Genomic DNA, 23,993 nt, shown 5'->3' with positions numbered 1-23,993 from the left:
AATATACATATGTGACATAACATATATACTTATGTGTATAAATACACTTACAACCATATATGTATGCATACATCTTACATGAAAACCTTTTTGTGACCAGGGACCATACTTTACAAAGCATTGTGCACACAGGAAGATATCCAGTAAAAATGTAGAAAAGGATTGAAGGACTTAAGGAAACAAGGGCAAGTCTGAGGCACTGAATATCACTCAAAGAGGGTGGTTAGCATTCTGGACTGGAAGTCACGAAACCTAGTTATTGTCTCAGCTCTTCCATAAACTTGCTGTGTGACCTTGGGTAAAAATTCTACACAAGTTCCTTCATCTATAAAATAAAAGGGCTGACCTATGTGGTCTCTAAGGCCTCTGTCCAGCTCTGCTTTTATGCCATTCTGAAATAGATGAAAGTACCCTGTACGTAAGGCCTGAGTTTGCAGTGGGAGTATGGTGCTGGATTTTCCCTCTTCAGTATTCTGGAACCTGGGAATGGGACCAGAAAAAGTAGAAAATGGTGCCATGCCAGCACTATGGCTAGTTTGACAGATGGGGTGATAATTTTGAGCCATATTATTTTATGATTCTAGAGTTTTAATTTAAATCAGGAACAGCTATTAAAATTTCTTCAAACGTCTTTTCAAGCATTTATAGAGATCATCATTTGCTTTTTTGTTGCTGTTTCATCTCTTCCTATAATGGGCTATATGAACAGAATTCCTAATGTAAAAAATTAGGAGAAAGAACAAGAGGGCACTGTAAACAATAAGATAAGGAGCAGTGTTCAGTGGATAGTCAGAGCATATTAAGTATGGTAGGCTGAAAAACTGCCCCCTCCCTGAAAAATATCTACCTCGAATTCCTTAGAACCTGTGAATGTTACCTTATATGGTAAATGGTGTGATTATGTTAAGGATCGTGAGAAAATAAGCTTATACTGTGTAATCCAGGCAGGTCCTAAATGCCATCACAAGTGTAGTTTTAGGATAGAGACAGAGGAGATTTCACACGGACACACTGAAGAGGACCACGGAGGCAGTGACTGGAGTGACGGGGCCACCAGTCGAGGAGCGCCTGCAGCTGTGAACGCTAGAGAGAGGCTCTCCTCTGGAGCCTTCAGAACGTGGCCCTGCTGACCTCCTGAATTGTGAAAGAATAAATTTATTTTGTTTAAGCCATTAATTTGTGGTAATCTGTTACAGCAGCCCTGGAAACTAAAATACTAAGGTAGTTATATTTTTTAGTTATATTCTCTTATCAATTTCTACTTTTATTATAATCAGAAAATGTGGCTTGTGCGAATTTTACTTTTCAAATAACATTTGGAAAATGATATGGCAAAACTTGTTTTTGCTCACAGTGTTACCCACTACTTTCAGTTCGTCACATCCAGTGTTGACTCCTACCTCTGGGCCTGTCTGCCCACCGTTTCTTCTGTCTGGAACGCCCTCTCTTCTCCCTCTTCTCTTCCTAATTCTTTCCCCGACTAAGCCTCTCTTACTTTTATTTTATTTTATTTTTTAAGAAAAAATATTTTATCTTTTAGTATTTATTTTATATTAGTTTCAGGCATACAGTACAATGGTTAGACATTAATAGAATTTATAAAGTGATCCCTCAATTACTGTAGCACCCATGGGGCGCTACACACAGCCATTACAATAATGTTGACGCTATTCCCTATGCTGTGCTCTACATTCCCATGGCTGTTTTGTAGCTACTAAATTGTAGTTCACCTCTTTTACTTTTAGAATTCAGCTTGAGTATCACTTCCTCTGCTCCTTGCTCTGGGCTAATTATTCCTCCACAGTGTTTCCACAATGTCTCCTGCATCTCTAGTTTAACTCTTTCTGTTCCTCATTATAATGACTTATCACGTGTCTGCGCGTATTCTCCACTAAACTATTAGCCTCTTCAGGAAAGTCTCACTTTATCTATCGTTCTAGACCAGTTCTTAACATATTTCCACAATTTATTTATCCATCAGCTGATCTGACTGACTGCCAATGATTTCAGGAACTGTGCATGGACACACAGTGTGTACTTAATACATGTTTGAAAAGCAGGGAATGAAGGAAGCTATGCCAACATTTTTTAAGTGAAAAGATTAAAATATAGTGGCATATAAAATGACTGAAAAATACAAATAAATAGGAAAACAATTTATGTTTTCCCTGGTTATATTTTCTGAAGTGAGGATGCATGCAAATCATCATGTTAGGTACCAAAGTAAGATACTCACATTACATCACCAGCGTAATGTCGAATTCGAAAATCTCGATCAAACTCCAGAATTTTGTCTGAGGCACAAAGCTGAAAAATCAAAATTATTTTGAAAACAGACGTTTTCACTTTCCTGAAAATATATTCCAACTGCATATCAGATGATAATGATGTTATAAATCATGATATAATTACGAATGAAGTTACAGTGTGTGGTGCTTGATTTAAATATTTTGCTTATGTGGTCAAGGCTGTGATCTCTCGCCAGAAATCCACACATCTATTCTTGCAGTTGAATATGGCCAAATGACCAAGTTCTGGACAATGGAAGGTGAGTGTAAGTGAGGTGAGGCTGTTCGAGGATAAAGCTGGTAAGAAGGGTGATTCTTCTTTGTAACTGCTTTTCTCCTCCCATTAGCTGGAAGCAGAGTAGGATAGAGCCTGGGGAGTGGAAGAGCCAGGATGGAAGAAGTCTGGGTCCTTGAGAGAAAAACAGACTTCTATTGTCTCTGACACTTAAATCTTGGCTACTATGTGAACACAGCCCAGCCTACCCTGACTGATACAGCTTCTTTCTCTTCCATGTTCCACTGAAGGAGGAACATATTGAGGGCTTGCTGTCCACTAGGTACATACATCTCATTTAATTCTCACAACTGATACTTAAAGTAAGTATTATGAGCTCTCTTTTACAGACATAGACACTAAAGCTCAAAGAAATTAGCTAATTGGCCCGAGGTCACATAGCTAGAAAGGGACAGCTCTGGGAAGGATTCTTGGGACTGAATGTAATATCTGTGCTTCTTATGTACACAACAGCCTGGTTCACCTGTCTTTTGCTAAGCTGGGACCCCACTTCAGGTCTATCGTTTCACACAAGATCAACCTTCTGCAGTTCTTTCTCACTGAAGAGGAATACTTTACAGAAAGGCAGATTTTATATAGCCCTGGTGCAATTTTCCTTGTTATGGTAGTACCTAGATTTCTCTATCTTTCCTGTGAAGGATCACTTGTTAACCTGTAAGTTCTAAGGCAGATTCTAAGAATTCGTAAAGCATTGAAATCCACTTAGATTGTAATGTTAGATAACAAATAGATTGTAATGTTAGATAACAAATAATCATAACTGGGATGGTGGGTTCCATGCTGATAACATAATTGTTAAAAGAACAGCCTACTAACCCAAGGGAACAATTACAGAAAATTAGTCAGACTTCCAAGGCTCAAATCTTGGCTCTAATGTCTACTTGCTCTGCTTCCTTTAATAATCACTTATCTCAGAAAGTTGTTTTGAAGGTTAAATGAACTATGGAAATCAAAGTGTCTAACATACAAAAAATTCTCTAACATATTTCATTCCTCTTTCCTTCTCTCTCTCTTATTAACCACTCTTACAAAATCCTTGTATTTCTAAAACCCCTAAAGGAAAACAGATCCAAGAGATGTCTACACTAATTGAATATCCTTACATTTGGATACTGTGAAGTCTCAACTGATCTGAATGCAGAGGGTTTTACACTTAGAAAAAAAAAATGCTATGTATTTATCATTTAACTTTATATGTTAATAATATTTTAAATAGTGATTTTACAGTTTATTGGATCATTTGCCTGCCTCCTAATGATAACTTTAATGCATAAGAAACAATTTTGTGCCAAAATAAATAACTATTACAAGCCAGAAATCTCTTATTTAACATGCCAATAACCAGCTAATCAGTAATCAGCAGCCAATGATAAGACCTGGCTTAACATACAGAATAACAGCATTATTTAACAGAAAGATTTATAGTGACGAAAATATCTGAACAGCTTGGTTATTTCATTTCTTTCCTTTGTTAGGCAAAAATCCCAGAAAAGAACACACTGAAATTTTCCATCTTAGTGCTTATCTGGGGGATGACGCTGGAGAAAGGAGCCAACTGGTCTGAGAGTTGAGGAAACCTGGACTCCCACATTTAAAAAAAAAGAAAGAAAGAAAGAAAAAAACTCTCATTTTCACAGATTAATTACTGAATATTTCCTATCGAATCAGTAGCAACTGCTTAAAAGTACTATGTACAGTTGCTACTTTAAGAATGAGATTACATTTCAAAATATATGGTTGAAAATTTAATTCAGGTACATAAATGGCCAAGGTGAAATATATCAAAATGAGGTGATTTCTCACATGAGAATTACAGTTATTTACTTAAATGAGGTGGAGCCTTGAATGTTTTAATTCAAATTTCAAGATTCCATAAGATTTATTTGGTGGAACCCACCATCCCAGTTATGATTATTTGTTATCTAACATTACAATCTATTTGTTATCTAACATTACAATCTAAGTGGATTTCAATTCAATTCAAATTTGACAAACACCGATTGTCTATCATCTGGTAGGCAAAATGCTAGGTGAGTCTGCAAAACCTAGTGATTATAAAGGACATTTATAGTCTATCCCTCAAAGACAGGACATTTGCCCATGTAATCACGCCATCTCTAAAAGCATCATTTCTAAATTATTTAGGTTGCTTCTAACTTTGCTCACTGCTCTGTCCCTGGCACCCAGGATTGTACGTGGAAAATGAGTGGCATTTAGTAAGTATTTGTGTTGTAAATGGGGAATGACTGAAGGAATACCAGTCTAACCAGAACCCTAATGTCAAAGATCAAACTGTAGAATCTGAAAGCTGATTTATAGTACATCTAAAAGTCAATCCTCACTAACAGACAAAGGAGAATATTTCAGAAATAAACTGTCCTAAAATAAGTATCAGCCAGAAATCTATATCTTGATGCTTTATCTAGTTTATTGTGGAAACTTACTGTTCAGATTACATAATTTCAAAGGTGACAGAGTTAGAGAATAGATTTATTCATGGTAAAAAATGGCTGTATGTCATAGATCTATATGGAATTATGGAGAAGCAGAAATGTTTGCCCCTTTCTTTATGGTAATGAAGGAATATGGGGCCTGTTTTTCCTTTAGCTTATGGTTGCTAGACTAGCCTATATTTGTAGGGAACACTTGGGGATGATGACAAATATTAATGGTATGCTATATGCGAGGCACAGTACAAAGGCCTGATAACTACGACTGCCGCCAATTATTCAGAAATGTGATCTGTTGATAACATTTTTAGAATGTGAAAAATGGAGAGTTAAAAGGATACCCATGCATTTAAGTAAATGAGTTTCCTGGTAACAAATAGAATTACAGCTAGAATTTCTCTGTTTTTAAGAAAGTCACAGAGTCTGAAGAACTATGGCAATGCACACATACCACACTTTATAACTGGGGATTACAGTAAAAAGTCAAGGACAAAAGCTATTTTTCAGTGTCAGAATTATCAGATGCAGGAGCAAAATTGTGGCACATGAACAAGGACTCTGTAACTATTGGTTATAAATGACATCATGCTTTTTAAAGAATCTTGTTCATTTTTCCTGTTTCTAGCAAATTGAGTAGTCTGGAGCTCCCTCTCCTGGATATTATGATTTTTATCAATCTTGTCACCTTATAAACCCAAAGAGGCAGAATTTATACACAGCAATAAATCATTTAATGGATGTTTATTGCCTTTCTTAGTTGAGTAGGCACTCTTGTATCCCAACATATAAAGTCATTTAATTTTGTCAAACAAATGAAGAAACTCTTATAGATCAAAATGAAAAAAAGTTCACATTAAACATATTACCTTCCGGCTGGAAAAATGACCATGTTTGCCTAATTTACTGTTAAGTGCTTCAAGGAACATTTCGTCAGTGACTTTGCCGACATTCATGCAGGCGTCATCTAGGATTGCAATGATCCCTTTGTGCTGCTGCTCCACAAGGTCCACGATGATCTGATTGTTGAAGTAATCAATCTGTAGGGCATGGAAAGGAAACAATTCCAAATGGAACAGAGCCCAGGACCCGTAAGACAACGATGCCTCTATATGTACCAGGAGTGTAAGTAAAGCTACCTTGATGGAAAACATGTGAGCAACATTAATGAGGTCTAACACTAAAATGAGCACACATTCTGCCAGAGGTTTATACTTTTATTCTTTGTTGACTTTATAACATGAAACGCTTTGTCTTAGATGAGTATAGTTTGAGGCAAAAGTTATAAAGTAGATAATGTTTCTCTCATCACTAACTCTTGTTTCAATCCTGTTTCTATATCTTGAATAACCCTAGTCCTTCATACTCTCAATCCCCCAATCTGCTTGCCATTAACCACAAGACCCAGATAGTACAGTTAAGGTACTATGCAAAACTTGCACTTTTAATTATACGGGCCTGGACTATTATTCAAAAGAGCATCTCTTCCAGTTTCCCCAAAGTCAAAAAGCATATAAGGCTCTAATAGAGTTTTGATGTTTTTCAGGGTATATGAAAAAAATTTTAATTTTGAGATGTAAGTATTTATAAAAGACAAGAATAAGCTTTTCATTTACTTCCATGAGCAGAATAAAGTTATAAATAACTTCTGGCTTTTTAGCAACATCGATATAGACAAGGTTTATACAAAAATCCTGTTCTACACCTATTTATTCTGATATCCTGCAGCACACACATCACCATTCACAGAAAGCACACAGTGGCCTGACTCAAGCAAGTTGTACATCATTTGGAAATGGGCAGCTTATTATTGTACATTTTAATCTTGTGTGTTGATGTGTCCCATCTAATTTAGGAGGTACCTAGACTCAGAGACGTCTCCATTAACTTCTGTAAGATCTACGCATTCATAATAGACTATTAAAGTGTCTCATGTAGTCCTGTTCCATGCTACTTATTATCACATCATTATTATCAATCAAGGACTTGTGCCAGTTATTTGTCTGTGGCTTTAAGCTCCATTCCTAGTCTTCCAAGTTCTCTTCTGTATTCCATGGACTGAGTGTCTCAAACTGGTGGCTTTTACTTTCTTTTTTATATTTTTCTGGGTTGTCTAAGTCAGTGCTTCTCAATAGAATGTGATTTTGCCCCCCAGGGGACATCTGCTGACATTTTTTATAGTTATGACAACAAGAGTGTTACTGGCATCCAGTGGGAACAGGACAGGGATGCTGCCAGACCTCCTACAATGCACAGGACAGGCTCAAAACGAGATCTGTCTGGGCCAAGATGCCAGTAGTTCAGAGATGGAGAAGCCTTAATCTAAACATTTACTTTTATTAGGGGCGTTTATTATTGCATTTCTAATCAGGGAGAAAAGTTATTTCCATCTTTGGAAAATATATCCTTAAAATACTAAAAAAGCAGGAACTCTATATTAATGAATAACTGAAATCTTAGACTTGGGAATTAAAAGACTTAAGTTTTTGTCCCAGCAACAAAAAAAGTAAGTTCCCTACAATTCAAATGGTATAAACAAAAAGTGATTAATCTTTGCTGAAGAGTCCAATAACTTTTAGTTCGTAAGTTAACATTGCTTCAAATATTGCTTAAAGTAGAGGTTTCCAACCAGTTTCTTCCAGCAACCTAGCGCTCCCAGGTTTCTTAGGGTATACAGGTGACAAAGAGAGATGTGATGGGGTTGCTCCAGAGCAAAGGGCTCTGGGCCTCTCATTCTCACTCCAAATCAAGTAACTTTGTGCCTGAGAGTCAAGTTTCCAATAGCTAAAAATGACCTGAAAACTACAACACCAAAAGCTTTTAAAACAGAAACAATCAGACAACTAGACATATGAGCCTCCTAATGAAAGTTCACATACCATCTATTAAATAGACTGGTAGAAAACCACTGATCCTGAAACCAGTTGAGATTCTAGATCTAACAACCAGGGACACACAACAAGAAACAGAGAAACATATTAGATGATACCTTGGGAATCCAAATAGCAAAATCCAGACTGTAGGAAACTCTGAGGAACAAATGACTTGTTCGCTTTAACAAAAGGTTGCAAGGAACAAAAGAAGAAGAGAGAGATGGAGAAGAAAATCTATTAATGTGTGAGAGAACTATCAACCAATCACAGAGTAGGAACCTTATTTGGATCCAAATTCCAATAGACTGTAAAAACAAAGCAAAAAACTATAAGACAACTGAGGAAATGTGAAATGTGACCACTGGATATTTGATGATATTAAGGAATTACTGTTAATTTCTGAGGCGTGAAAATGGTCTTGTGGCTATAGTTTTTGTAAAAGTCTTTATCTTTTAGAGAAATGAACCGAAATATTTACAGATGAAATAAATCACATTATTATCACATCACAGTCTGAGATTTGCTTCAAAATAATCTGGGGTTGGGTGGGTGGGCACAATGACACAAGACTGGCACTGATACTGTTAAAGCTGGGTGATGGATGGGTGCACTGAGGGGTGATGGGTACACTGAGTTTATTACATTATAATCTCTGTTCCTACTTATACTTGAAATTTTCCATTAAAAAGTGTTCAGAAGTCTGGGGTTTTTAAAGGAAATACTTGCCCAGAATAGCGACTCTAATTTGCGGGGAGCTGGCATATGGTCAGTAACTGTTACCTTGGAGTTAGCCTTGTTCCCTCTAGGACACATATTTCTTGGTTTATTTAGCTAAGAATTTTTGCATGTTTAGGGCTTTTGTTCCTTTTTCGGATGTGTGAAATAGCCTACTGCAATTGCTGACTTTTCCCTTTGTTAACTATGTCTGTGGAATTTGAAACTCTGATTGTTAAAGAATATTTTTGACCAGTATCTCTGAATCACATCTGATTTTATGATTGAATTTGCTTTAAAAAATCTAAGCCTAGTTATAATTGTGTATTATATTATACAACAGATCCATTCCAAGAAAGCTGCATATAAACTTAATTGAATTTAATTACATCTTAAATGTGCTATGAGAGTTCACTCCTTAAATCAAAATTATAAGTAATTCTATTATAAAGTAATGGCACACTCTGGTTTAAAATTTATACTGATATACGTGAACAAAATTGTTTATGGTATTCTAATGTTTAACGCATGATGAAAGGCAAAGATGCATTTGAGTCAGGAAAGTTAGTAATTATACCATTGTGTCCTTTTTCTGAATGAGAGGGAGACAGAAAGTAGGAAGGCGAGAAGGAATATAAAAGTAATTTAAATACAGCTTTTCAAGTAGTTTTTTCACTATTGTACCGAATATCAAAAAAAATATTGATTTCATTTTTATTGTCTACATTATCTGGCAAGAGGATAAACGCAGTTTTATAAACACTGAAACTTATGAAAACTCAGAAATCTGTCCTCGAAACTGTTTAGAAATACAAATTTAAAATAATTACTAGGTCTCATTTCTATCATAAGCAGATATTTGTTGTTATGCTTTATTAGCTGTGCTTTACGAGCTGTGATCTCTGGGTCTGTGCCCTGGACCAGTCAGACGTTCTGGCTATATATTACTAGACGAGTTTGACTGACAAATATTAACGTTCACAAAGAGCCATGAGAAGAGAGGCGATAACTGAAGCCAGAAAAGGAAATGGAAAGAAAAGTTAATATACTGTTTTCATGCAAGGATTTCAGAGAATGGGAATAACATTAACTGAAGACACTAAAATGTCATTTAGTTTACAATTAGAGAAGGAGAAAAAAAGGAATAAGAGAAAAAAGGAAGAAAAGGAGGAAGGAGAGGAAACTAAAACTGGAAGCAAAGTTCAGCCAATTTAAGGCAAGAGTTGCTCTGAATAACTTATTAATGATGTTAAACTCTTTTTTAAATTAAATTTATTGGGGGTGATATTCACTAATAAGATTTCATAAGTTTCAAGTGTACAATTCTGTAATACATCATCTGTTTATTGCACTATGTGCTCACCACCTAAAGTCTCGTATCCTTCTGTCACCATATATTGGATCGCTAAACTCTTCATAGACAGATGTGAACCAGAAAATCCATGTGGTATCAGCCATAAATTGAAAATGTTAAGTTTACTGGTTATAACTCAGCATTTTCTAGACACCACCAAGGAAGCCTATCAAATTAGAGAAACCCAAAAAGGAAAGCAAAGGTTTTGGTGTTTCACATACCCGAGAAGATTTTTAAAAATACTTAAAATGATAAGATGCAACATTATCAATAATCTGTGAAACATATGAAGACATTTTCCACAGAAGTCCACTCACGTGCTTCCAGGGGATCCCTTCCCGCTGGTATTCCTCTTGTTCTTGCTTCAGAACCAGCTGAATAAATAGCTGCTGCAATTTCTCATTGCAGTAGTTGATGCAGAATTGCTCAAAGCTGCAAGAAAAGGAATAAATTAGGTTTAAACAAACAAAATGTAAACAACAGTTTTTAAAGTATCTTATCCTGTTTACCTGTTGTTGTCAAAGATTTCAAAGCCATAGATATCCAAGACACCAATAACAGTGTTTTTCCCATGGATTGTGGTGTCAAAGTTCTTGACCTCAATGATGTTGTTGATGCAAGTCACGATCCAACAGAAAAGGCGCTCATATATTGCCTGTGCAGAAAACAATATCGTAAATTCTTGCCCACTGGGAACAAGTCCCAAGTTTAGATTTGTGCTACGTTTTAAATTCCTATCCTCCTCCTCTTCCTCGTTTAGGACAGTTGTTATTACCCGAAGCAGAACAATAAGAAATACAGATTGTCTATTACAAAAAACAACACAATGGATGCAAAACTACAGTAAGTAGTTTGGACTTTTAAGATTATTATCAGTCACTCCACTTACTGTATTCCAACAACATGCCCAGGTTTGTTTCTGTGCCCACCTATCTCGATAATTTGTCTACTCCTCGTATAAGTCACTTCATCACTTTGTTGTTAATCTCATCAACTATAAAAAGTGGAAACCCTCGAGTTAACAGCTATGTTCCACTAAAACTCTATAAAATTGAAAAATATCAATCTTGATTTATAATGCTAAATAAAGATCTGAGCTGAAGGCCAGTTTGAAATTCCTTGAGAGTCAAACACACATCCAATGCACAAGGATACATATGCCAAGTCTCACGTAGACAAAGGCACCATACACTAACACATCCTGATACGAACATGCCCTGCTGACATCGCATCTTTAGAAAGCCTTTCTTTAACATCTCCCTGCAGCCACTTGCTCTTTACTGATACACATCTATACACATGCCTCCGTTCTTCACTTCTCCTTTACTCTTCAATCCGGTCTAGTCTTTGCTTAGCTTCCACTACTCCACTGAAACAGCTCATTAAGGACCCTGGGTCCCTCTGCAGAGACACTTTCTTACACCGCTATGTGGATATCTTATTCAGATACTCAGCACCTCTCAACCTAGTGACCCACTCTCTTCTAGAAACCTTCTCCTCTCTGGGATTCACGATACTACACTTTCCTAACTTTTATTTATTTTATTTCACTGCCTGCTGCTTCTTGGTGACCTTTGGTAGGTCCTCCTCTACCTGACCTCTGAAAGCTAGAATTCCTCCTGTCCTGGTCCTCTTCTCTTCACTCTCGGAAGCCTCCTAGGTTGTATCACCTAATATTAAACAATAGTAACACAGCGCTATTCACAAGTGTATTATCCCAATGCAGACCTTTCTTCTGAACTCCAGATTCCTATGTGTGACTGCCTACCCAACGACACTCACAGCCATCTCCAATATACGTCCGGTCAGGACCCTTAATTTTCTCACCCCCAAAACTGTCCCTAACCTACTTTTGACCATGAATAAACGGCCAGAGAAATTTAGAAATTCATTCATTCTTTCAACAAGTATTTGCTGAGTACTTCCTATGTGCAGTTTGTTGGAGACACAGTACTAAGGAAATATAAACATGGTCTCAGTCTCTAAGGAGCTTAGGGAGCAAGGTGAGGGGAAAACTACACACACATGCACGCGCAATAAAGCAAACAAGCAAGCAAATAAATAAATGTATGTGAGGTGAATGGGATCTGAGGAGAATTTAACCTGTTCAATGTTCCGAGAGGCCAGAGAAGGCTTTTCTGAGAAAGGGGGCTGAGAACAGGATGAGTAAGAGTTAAACGAGCAAGAGGAGAGAGAAGAGCAATCCCAGCAGAGGAAACAGCACAGGCAGAGAGGCCCTGTGGCTGGAGGAAGAAAGGGATAAAGACAACTCGTAAGGCCTGAGAGAAGACTAATGTGCTGAAGTGAAGGAAGCAGGCTGGAATATGGCATAAAATGAGGCAGGAGAGGCAGGTCGGAGCCAGATCGTGTTAAGGAATGTCCTTGATTCCATCATTCCCCAGACAAGTCAGTCCTGTGAATTTCATTTTCTAAGTACAGTTGTCTCAACTCTTCTCCCCATTGCCACTGCTGCCTTCCTAGTCTGAGCTGCCACTGTCTCTCTCCTGGATTATTGGAATATCCCTTTCACTGGTTTATTTGCTTCCACTCTTGCCCATCCACCTTCCTTCTCACTGTGTACTCCATAAGATTAACTGTACTGAGGCCGGCATTATCATTTTAAAAATTTAAACTTGATGTCATTTTCCCACCTTCAAATCTTCCACTCTCCATCGCACTTGGATAAATGTAAATTCTACCCTAGACTAAAAACCAAGCCTGAGATTTACAAGAGTAAAAATTGGAATAGATAGCAAACTAATCAACCAGCAAAAAGAAAATGTTAGACTTAAAAAAATAAAACATTTGCCACACAGAAATTAGACAAAGGGTTAATGTTATTAGCTCTTATAAATTGACAATGAAAAGATAAGAGCCCCAAAGAAATTCGAACAAAGGATATACCTAGGCAATTCTCTGAACAGATTTAAATACCTTATATGACAAGATACTCAAATATACTAGGAATGAAAAATTAAAGTAACGATAAGACATTACTATTTACCCCTTAAAAAGCAGTAAATTTAAAGTTTAAAATCAGTGTGTGCTTTGACCTGGCAAGCTCATTCCTGGGAATCCACCTAGCTGAAATAAAAGCACTTGTGTGTAGTGATAGATGAACTGAGCCGATATGCAGCATTGTTTGTAAGGGCAAAAAAAGAGAACCAGGCGAATGACTCAGAAGGAGGATGGTTAATAAATTATGGAACCATCACCATACACGGGCACATAGACATTAAACAGGATGGATCAGAACTCCATCAGTGGACTCGAAGGGGACTTGCACAAAACCACGAGAGGGGCCCGTGCAAGCGAGGAGCCCTGAGAAGTAAGCATCGTTGGCTCGCCAGTCAGTCGGCTTTGCTTTCTTCGGAACAGTGATACTCACAGTCAGGGAGTTTTATCGAGACTGCGACGGCCAAAAACTATCATCACGGTTTTTTAAAGTCTTAACCTACTTTCAGAACATCTGAACACATCCTCACAGAAGTTCACTAAAACTGCGACTGACATCAACACAAGGCCCAGAGAACATAAGTTAAAACCCCACCTTAGCGAAGGCGTCCCTGCCGTAGCTAGCTTCCTGTTCTGTGTGCTGCTTGTCAATGATGTCGCGCCCTGTAGCCACAGTCCGGTAAAGAAGGGCTTTCTCAACCATGTCCGTCTTGGTGGAGAGCAATTCTGCTATAATGGATACAACTTGGCCATTTTCAATAAGAGGTGTGTCACCATCCACTACAAATTTTAAATTTCCCTATACCAAAAGTGAAAAAACAAGACACACCATTTCCAATGAGAATCTGAAACATTATGCCAGGGATTTGCCAATTTAAGATATAATTCAAAGTGACTTTGTAGCAACTGTTTTCCTAAATATATTACATATCTCAACATATAAAAAATCTAGTGTTTCATCCATTTTTCCCTCTTCTCCAGATACTTATCTATCTTTAATTTTCAGTTTATATTTTTGATGGGTAGAAGTTTTATATTTTTATGCAGTTAAATCTACCAATCTTCTGCTTATGAATTTTTCTTTGGTGTCATACTTAAACTATTTGTATTCCAAAGATTTTGTGGACATTTAATATTTTCTTCTAATACTTATACAGTTTTTTCATACATTTAAGCTTTTAATCCACCTAGAATTTATGTTTGTATGAGGTGTAAAGTAAGAATCTAACTTTATTTTTTCTGATGGTTAGTTGCTCCAGTACCATTTATTGAATTGCTTAGCTTGTCCTCCATTTGAAATGTCACCTCTATAATATATTAAATTCCCCCAAGTTTTTCAGTCTATTTATATTACACTCATTCAATAAGCAAAAAATACTTACTAACCATCTATCAAGTGTCCAGCACATCATCTAATCTGTTGTTTAATCTGGTACTGAATTTTGCAATGAGTTTTAAGGTACTGTAGCTTTTACTGACATTTTAAATCTGGTAGAATTAGTCATGTCTCCTCTCCTCCCTTACCCCTACCCTAATAATACTTTCCTTTAATACATTTTATTTGATTATCCTACATGTTTATTGTTCCAGGTGAATTCTAGAATCATTATGTCAACTGTTTGGATTCTGAAGGATATTGTTATACTATATTTATGTATTTGCAAACTGGTTCAAAGAATGAGACATTTTATAAAATTAAAGTTTTCCTAGTCAGAAACATTTATTTAAAATGTCATTTATATTGCTATATTTTTATATAGGGCCTACATATCTCTGATTCACTTAGAGTTAAACTTTACTGCATTAAAGTGAAAGGTAATTTTTATTCCAGATTTGAATTTATGTTGTTACTTACTTATCATAAGGTTACATGTTCATTATATTTTAAACATCTCTAATTATATAAACAGTAATGAAAGATATTTTACACATGGTTCTTTACTTCTTCTGAGTTTGGTGTGGTTTAGTGGAAGATAACTGAACCATAAAGTCGGCCAACTTGGCTTATTGTATTGGCTGCCATGAACTGGCTGGCTGTGTCTTTGAGCCAGTCATAACACCTCTTTAAGGGCTCATTTCTCAATTTGTCAAAAGAGACAATCAAAATTCCAGTTCTAATAATCTACGATTCCAATGTTTCAAATGCTATTAGAAATTTTTTTGGTCAAAAAATTTTAGTTGGTAGTCACATCATTACTGAATTCTTTTATCTTTGAAATTAACCAGTTCTAAGTCTGACATATCAGTAAGAAAATTAACTAAAGCCAGTCTCAAAACCTATCATGGCTTGAAAAATCCCTCATAATATTATAAAATTATAGAGAGAATTACTGATATAGTAATTTCTTCAAAATCTAAGAGAATATTTTTTACATGAATTACTTTTTAAATTTACAGGGAAAAAACAAAATAGTCTGAAACGACGTCCTGTCTCCACAGGGAGGCAATGGATTCTCAGAGGCACCCTACTTACCAAGTGAAGAATAGTAGCCAAAATTTTATATACTGTCTGAATCTCCTCAGGTTTGAAGCCAATTACTTTCATGGCGTCGGCTACTACTTTGAATTCTGCAGCATCATTGATAGAAGACTAGGAATGAAAATGAAACATTTTAAGTTACAGACACTTCATATGAGCATTAAAATTCAATAATTATGAGACTAAGTTCAAGTTTAGCCAAGGTTTTGATGATTTTGTAGTAAGTCCAAAGAGAATAAAAATGAGTTCCAAGGCAGAAACATCATTGAGCACACACAATGCCCACTGCCATAACCCCAAATAAGCACGACACATTTTCTGGAACCTTCAGTAAGGGAGCAAGTCACGAGCTGGCTCAGAAAAGCTGATCGCCATTCTGTGATGAAGGAAGGAAACAGCATGGGATGCGAGATCGCAAAGGGAAATACTGACTGTAGGAGCCTCCAAGACACATGCCTGGCTACTACTGTTGCCTCTGGTTTTTTGTCCCACAGTTAGTCTTATACAGGCTGGAAACAACACTCCCTCTCTCGTATGGGGAGGCTTTTTATTTCACAGGTGAGAGAAAGTAAGCTCCCAAAGCAAAGCAACCTGCCTCAATCATTCAGCAATCTAATAAATAATCTAGGACTATAACTTCACTTATTCACAAACATTTAGTGCGTAAGACCTTCTAACCAGTTTCAGGGGGTTTGCTGTAGATGGAACATTTGTGTCCTCCTCAGAATTCATATGTTGATATCCTAACCCCAAAGGTGATATTAGGAGGTGGAGCCTTGTGAGGTCATGAGGGTGGAACCCCAGAGATCTCTCATCCTTTCTGCTCTGTGAGGGCACAGCAAGGCACCATCTATAAACCAGGAAGTAGGCCTCACCAGACACCTCTAGGCACCTTAGTCTTGGACTTCCCAGCCTCCAGAACTCTGAGAAATCAACATTTATTGTGTATAAGTCACCAGTTCGTGGTGTTTTTGTTGTAGCAGCCCAAGTGAATTATAAGACAAGGTACAAAGATAATCACCTGCCTTGAGGAGCTATAGTGATTAGGTTGTAAATACAAGTGTGGCAATGAAAATTCACAACGAAGCAATAGTAACTGCCTATCTTAGAAGTTTTCCCAAAGCAGCAGCTCCAGAGGGCCTGACTGATCATTTCCTTGGTGACTTTCCTGCCTGCTGAGGAAGGGAACAGGAAGGAGTCCTCTCTGCCAGATGAGCACACGTTCCTCCAGTGTCCAGGACACAACCAGGCTAGTTACTAGTTCTTTAATCTTGGGCAAGACACTGAATCTCACTGAGTCTCAATTTCCTCATGGGTAAAATGGGCATAATAATATATCTCTTACAGGATTGTTATGAGAATTGAATGACAATTTATATAAAGCACCTCCTTAATTCTTAGCCTATAAAAGGCATTCGACAAGTATTGGATATTACTATTATTATAAGCTGCAAATGTGTTGAAATTGCAAAATTAGACAGAAAATCTAAATGTTCTACTGTGGGAAACTGTTGGCTGCTTACCCAACAGCCATTCCCCAAACCCCATTTCTTTCTTGCTGACAGAGCCTGATTCGTTCACATCTCTCCAAGCGCATGTGTCCCTCAGGACTGGTGCCCCCAGCCTCAGGAGGTAAATCTTCATTGATCTAAACTAATCACAGTGATCTTATTTCTCTTACCAAGTGATTAGTCAGCCATGGGTATGTGATGCCGTTCTGGTTAATAAGACATGAGGTTTCCCTAACTTATAAAGGGACATAAGTCAGAAACATATCCTCTGCCCGTGACTCCTGGTGCTGCTGCCATTTTGGGACCATGAGGAAAGTCAGCCTACGGAGACAAGCTAAATCCAGTGAGCATGGCAGAGTTGTAAGTTGGAGAAACAAACAACGCCTGGGTTCCTAGCAACATTGTTAAGGAACTGTCTTAACCAACACTGGAATTGCTCCATTGAGGGCTCCTTGTTATGTGAGATAATTAAGCTCCTTCCTGTTTTTGGAGACTTTTAATTGAGTCTTATCTTACCCGAAACCCAAAATATCTAAACTGTACATGATTTCTATAATTTAGGATAGTTAGGTACAATATGTTATAGTTATTGAAATCGTTCAATTAATTTACATTTATTAACATGGGAAGATAGTAATAATTATTAGAGGGTTCATTTAATCAGGATTTAGTGTATGATATCATTTATAAATATATACACATAAACCGTCATCAATAATTATCTCTAGATGGTAAGCTTTAGTGTATTTTGTTTCCTTTTGGTTAATCTCTATTTTAGATTTAGACTATGATCATGTAATGCTTCTTTTGTTTTTATTAGAGAAGAAGAAAAAGGGGGAAGGAATAAGAATGGAAAACTTTGACAAAAAGGGAAACTAAGCTATATTTAGCTTGTCGAGAAGGCTGTATGTTCATTTACTACTTGCTTTCTAGGGGGGCTCTACATGACCCGGCCAAAAGTAATTCGGTCAATAAGACAATTTGATAAAAAGGAATATTTCCAGTCATTGGCTTTTTAAGTATTGATTTTACAATCATTTACACCTCTTTAGTACCTCCGGCTTATTCTCAGAAGGCTAGAGTGTTGCCCTCTAGTGTTTTGTTTGTTTTCAATTAATTTTCGGCCAACCCTCTTGCTCTCAGATGATTGTAAAAGTAAAAAAATGCAACTTAAATGCCAAACAATGGAAAATTAACTGTAAAACCCTAAATATAATGTATTCCTATGCATGGCAATAATAATACATGTAAACCAGTAATGCTGATATAATTAGCTTAAGATGAATAATAAAAATTTAAAAATAAAAAGAACATCTTAGATCCTTTCCTTTTATAAATTCTTTTATTTTTTCCCCAACAACAGTATATTTTTAATTGCACAAGAAATTTAAAATATGGAAAATCAGAAGAACACAAATATCTGTAATGTCATCCATTTAAAATAAACAAAACTTTGGTCTTTTCCCTCGATGTCTTATTTTATGTATTTATATACAGTACCTTTCCCTCAACAAAATAAGATGATACTGTAATTACTGTTTTATAACCTACCATCAACAAACTACACTATTATTAGGATTAGCTGAAAAATGGCAGAAAACTAATTAGAAATAAAAGAGCAAAAAGTACCTGCATATGTGTGTGCAAGTACTCACATGCAAGGGAAGGAAAAAAATGGAAAAATCTGAAAGCTGATCAAAATGCTCCAAGGGTCAGACAACTATTTCTAGGATACATCAAAATCAATATCTCAAAAAACAGTGAATGGAGAACTTTGATAGTCATTTCAGCCAATATGCTTTCAAATTTTGTCTTAACAACTTGCCTTTGGCAAAATCATATGGCATCTTCTTTTGAGGCAGATTTCCTAGTCATATCAATATTTTATAGTATCAAAATAAAAGGAATAGGATTAAAAATTAGAAGAAACCTCAAGATCATAAGAAACTTCTTTCCTGTTGGATGGTGATAAAACATAGTAATGGGTTATTAAGCAAAGTTGTTGAGTCAACGATGTATTGAATCTCTGTCCTTGAGAATTTTAATAATAGAATAAAAGAGTCATTCATTTGCCCAGAGGCAACAGGCTTTTATTTTAGCTAATTATTTAATGTTCCCTCTGATTCTCTGTCTGATTCTATAGCTGAGCAATCTCAAAGAGGAAACTCTCACCTTTAATTGAGCTCCTACATGGATATAGTTGTAGGATGAAAGGGATTTCTGGAGATGAAGAGAACGAAGTGTCTGTTCTGAACCTCCTTGGAGTAGCTGAAAAATAATTTAAAATAAATTGGCAAAATACATACCGAACCAAATATACCAGATAGTCTAACAAAGGCAACCTAGCTTTTATTCATTTTCTGGGCTTATTCACTTAGATCCTCTTGTTTCTGGTTTTAAAGATTATTTTTTTTTTTTTTTACCTTTAAGGCAAATGGCTTCTTTCAAAAGTTATCAGTCATGGAGAATGTTATACAACCACGAAAAAAGTTGCTTAAAAAGTCTTAGGGCTTTCACAACATAGCTGGCATAAAAAGTTCTTGCTTTTACTATGGTTGTTTGTAAAATAGGAAGCTCTTCTCTCTGCTAGTCACCTGCTTAGAAGCCTCATTATCCAGACAGGATAGAGTAGTGTTTCCGAATTCAGAAAAAGTCAATACTGTCACAGAAGTAAGAGGTATCAGCAGACAGTCATATGCCAAGTCACACTGGAAAAAAATAGCTATGGCTTTTCCTCGTCAATCTCTGTATCTCAGAAGAGGACAACTGGATAACCATGACTGTAGTGTCGGACAAAGAAATTTTAACACTTTCCTTCATGTGGGAAAAACAGTGGATAAAGGTTATGGCTTCTTGGAAATAAACAGAACTCCTTTATATCTGGTACAAAGTAGTTTATTGAAAACATGGTAAACTATCAACAAAAACATAATACAGGTAGCCCTTTTATATAACTTTCCTTTTGGAAAGCATTATGTTTAAATTCTCTATATTAAACTGTATGCTTTGCTTTACTTAAAAGGTGTAATGATCAGATTTTCAAAACTGATCTTTTAAACAAAACAGACCAGAACTTATATACACAAAGGAGTACTGTCTACTAAAGCAGTTCCCTATGGAAGAAACTGAGCTTGGTTGAATTGTTTTCAATTAGTATTGTCATGTTTCAATCACGTTCAGAGATAGTTTACATGTGAAAATCAATCTTGATTTGTAGTTTTATTTTATAAAAATCTAAGACAGTATTGCTTAATTTGCTCATTCACTTTATTTAGTACTGGTTTATGTTATATTGGGCCTTAAAAACATCATAATAATGTATCAAACTTGTTCCCTGAGTAAAAAGACTTGCCAACAGGAGGGCTATTTTAAAAGATTTGTCTTAGTCTCTAAAAGCATTCCCAAAAAAAGTGTTCGAAAATTTTTTTCTAAGCAAGCACAGCGTTGATGAGATAGGGAAGACAATTCTCTTGAATTCATAAATATGGTTATTTTTTTAAACTAATCATGTTGCTTTATAACCTCCATGAACAAAATAAACTGAGTTTGCGTTCTCATCTCTGGAAATCCCAAATAAGGAAACAACAGCCTCAATTCAAAATAAAACAAAATTAATTCAACGCATTCAGGATTTTCTATTTCAAAAACTTTTATACATCATTAAACTGTTATCTACACCACAAAAAAATGTGATGCTGAACTAAGGCAGTCATCTGGTTGGTTAACCACCTGCTAGCTCTTTCTAATAGTCATGCTCGTCAAATCTCTGAAGAAGCACGTGGGATAGAATGTGTGTGTGTGTGCACACATGTGTACCGTGTCATGGGCCAATGGAAGCAAGGGAGGCACAGGACAGGGGAGAGCTTCAATATAAAAACATTCATTTCCTGTACAACTGAACAAATGATCAATTATCTGCCTAACAGCAGATTACTAACCTGATAGAAAGAATGAAAGCTTCTTTCTCCTGGCTGTTGCACAATCACTCGAGACTAAGAAAAAACACATTAAAAATTTGAATCTGAGAATGTACCTCTAAAACAAAACAGAAGCTACTTTCTCAGTGAATCATGTTATCGACAGTGCACTTAAATGTCCTAAAGACCCCATGGATAGTACCCACCTAAAATTAGGTTTCCTCTATACAATTTTCTGTGCAATTTATTTTGGTAATACTTTTTACTGCTTAAAACAGAGTTCTCTAAAATTTCCGAAAATAAAGCTATTTTGATTTTTTTTAACCTTGATCTTAAAAGGAGAATATTTTAGTGGGGAAGAAATTGGAAGAGGGGAGAATAGCGAGGAATAGTTTCAACATTCCCTTTCCCAGCGTCTGCTGGCATTTCAAAGAGCGATGCCTTATAGCCCTTAATAAAATCAGCTGGGCCAGATCAGTCTATTGAGACCCCTGCCTTAGATACTTCCCAAAAAACTGCTATTAAGAGACTGCTGCTGTGAAAAATGTACATCCATTCACAGGGATCTTTTTGATTGAATATGCACGTAAAGTGAAACCATGAAACATTTTGGAAAAGAGACAGATAATACCTGGCATTTCCTATCCTTTTTTTAACTGACTGATTAAAAACATTATCTCCTTAACAGTATGACTCCAGTTTAACAAAGAAAAATAGATTACACTACATCACATCATCATAAAGGATGCTGTAAATAGAAACTAAAAAAATTGAGATTTCAAATTATTTTAAATAAAATACATAGGAGTATCATATCAATGTTATATACCGTAAATTTACACAATGTTATATGTCAATTAAATCTCAATTTAAAAAAAGAGTTGTATGGGCATGATTGTTTGAAAAGAGTGTTATTTCAGGGAATGTACAGGATAGCTCTTCTTCATGCATAAAAAAAAAATATGGGAGGTAATGATGTGTAAAAAGGGTGGAACCGATTAGTCCTAGATTGGTTTTTGGTTAAACCTTACCCAGAAGCTGGCACATATTCACATATCACTCCCACTTCCCCCAACACATATACTTATTCTTTATCTTAAAAGTCCACAGCTTTTTACAACTTGATATTGTGTTAATAAGAGAATACAAAAGAAGACCATCTTATCATAGAAAGCTAACTGAGGAGCAGGAAGGGAGGGAGAATAGGATTTAAAACTACTCTGAAGCAATTAAAGAAATTCTATAAACATAATTAGGTTTATTAAAAAAACACTAAGCGCTTGTTACATTACCCTCAGAAATCAAGCACATTTACCTTCTCCAATAAGTAGTTATTGATATGTCCACCAATAGGGTCCCCCTTGAAATCAAAGTTGATATCCATGTATTTTCCAAACCTGCTGGAGTTGTCATTACGGTTGGTTTTGGCATTGCCAAAAGCTTCCAGGACACAGTTGGATTTAAGCAACATATTCTTCACTCTTGAACACAGATAAATGAAAGTTATTACAAAAAGTTTTAAAGGATGGGCCTTTTAAAAAAAAAGTAGATTTCATTAAAAGATATGCAAATATTTATGCAAAGATGCTGACTACAGCACTGTTTGCAATTAAAACAAAACAAACAAAACAAAACACAAAAGGCAACCTAAATGTCCACTAATGGGGATGGAGAAAAATAAATTTGTTTCCAGTATAATACATACTGACATAGAAAGATATCCAGAATATATTAAAAAGTGAGAAATTGAGCTGCAAAATAATATGTATGCAGGATCTGTGTGTGTGTGTGTGTGTGTGTGTGTGCATGTGCACACGTGTGAGTGAATATACTCATGCACAGTATGTTAGTAAATGCTTAAAATATCTGGAGGGAATAGCACACTTCATTATGGTTACCTAGCTTGGAGGCGTAGGTAGGGTGGAATTTCAGGGAACTTTCACCAACGCAATGCTATAATTTTTTAGTTTTTCTTTTAAATGAACATATTTTATTTACATAAAGAAAAATCTTAAAAAGATGTTCTGAAAAAAAGAATGGATGATACAGAAAATGATACAATTTTTTTAAATACTTGCTTATAAAGCCTAGAACTGTAAAACTGATTCCACTTAGTTATACATTATAAATATGGTCTTTATTAGAAGTTGCTTATCATTTTATTTGAAGTTGTATGGAATCTCTTCTTTGTACCAGTTATTTAATTCATTCTTTATTCAATGATTGCTATCTTTTTATAGAGCAGTATCTTTCAATGGATGCATTTTAACTTCGTCCTTCTCTTTAGGTCTTTGTTTGATTTCACTGAAAAAATTCCTCTTATATGGGCATACCTGCAGAAATACCTTTGGCCACTGAGATAAACTGATATAGCAGATCAACTGTTCCTTCCACTACTACTGTAAGTGACCCTACAAATTTATCTCCTCCTGAATGAAAGTATACTTTTAAAATGTGGGAAAAAACTGTTTGCTTATGATAAATAAACTGCCTCTAAAACTATGGTAAGATATGCTTGTGAAAGGCTGATTAATGCTCATATGCCTTATTTCACCACACCACCTGGGTTTAGAAATAAAATTAATTTACTTCTTAGACAGTTACTATCCTGAGCTCCTAAGGAAATTAAGAATACTTACTCATATCTTTGTCCTTATTAGTTGCAAAGTCAAAATCAGAAGTGGGGATGTGTCAAAATTAAGAAAAATACCTCTTTGACCTGATCATTCAGCCCAATTAGGATGTAAAGAAGAAAGCCCATGGTTAGTGTAGTCTAAAGTCTCTTCTCTCACATCAACCCAGCATCCTTTCTTTCTATTCATAAAACTGAAGATTGAGATGTGTACATGGAGCGTCACTCTTCAGTAAATGAGCACTGAACTTCAAAGTAACACTCTGGAAAATCAATTTTTTTTCTCTTCAAAAAGTCCACACTACATAAGGAAGTTGAATCATGTTGCTTTATAGCCACATTTCTTTATTTTTAAAAAACCCATCCATTCATTACTTACACATTTATTAAGCAAATACTATGTGTCCAACACTGTGCTAAACGCTGGGCCTCAGACAGAGCACACGAGCCTCATTACTCATCTTACTGTGAGCAGCAGCCTGTTGCGGCTGAAACTCTTTTAGAAAAAAATCACATTTAGAACTTCTA

The 23,993-nt window shown here is 36.0% G+C and overlaps 1 protein-coding gene across 2 annotated transcripts in view; it reads right to left on the bottom strand.

Moving 5' to 3' along the window:
• The window catches only part of MYO1D (myosin ID), a 291,298-nt gene that overhangs the window by 189,158 nt on the left and 78,147 nt on the right, over positions 1–23,993 (bottom strand). For both annotated transcript variants that reach the window (XM_039885992.1, XM_039885991.1), the window contains exons 4-12: positions 22,149–22,314; positions 20,855–20,908; positions 19,089–19,184; positions 15,400–15,516; positions 13,522–13,725; positions 10,481–10,626; positions 10,289–10,403; positions 5,900–6,070; positions 2,237–2,307 (exon numbers count right to left, since the gene is read on the bottom strand). In XM_039885992.1, the coding sequence (XP_039741926.1) occupies positions 2,237–2,307; positions 5,900–6,070; positions 10,289–10,403; positions 10,481–10,626; positions 13,522–13,725; positions 15,400–15,516; positions 19,089–19,184; positions 20,855–20,908; positions 22,149–22,314 (1,140 nt within the window). The remainder of the gene's footprint in view (positions 1–2,236; positions 2,308–5,899; positions 6,071–10,288; positions 10,404–10,480; positions 10,627–13,521; positions 13,726–15,399; positions 15,517–19,088; positions 19,185–20,854; positions 20,909–22,148; positions 22,315–23,993) is intronic.

Source organism: Pteropus medius, unplaced genomic scaffold (genome assembly GCF_902729225.1).
Source record: "Pteropus medius unplaced genomic scaffold, Ma_sr-lr_union100, whole genome shotgun sequence".
Taxonomy (NCBI): Eukaryota; Metazoa; Chordata; class Mammalia; order Chiroptera; family Pteropodidae; genus Pteropus; species Pteropus medius.
This window is presented reverse-complemented; position numbering and strand designations above follow the sequence as displayed.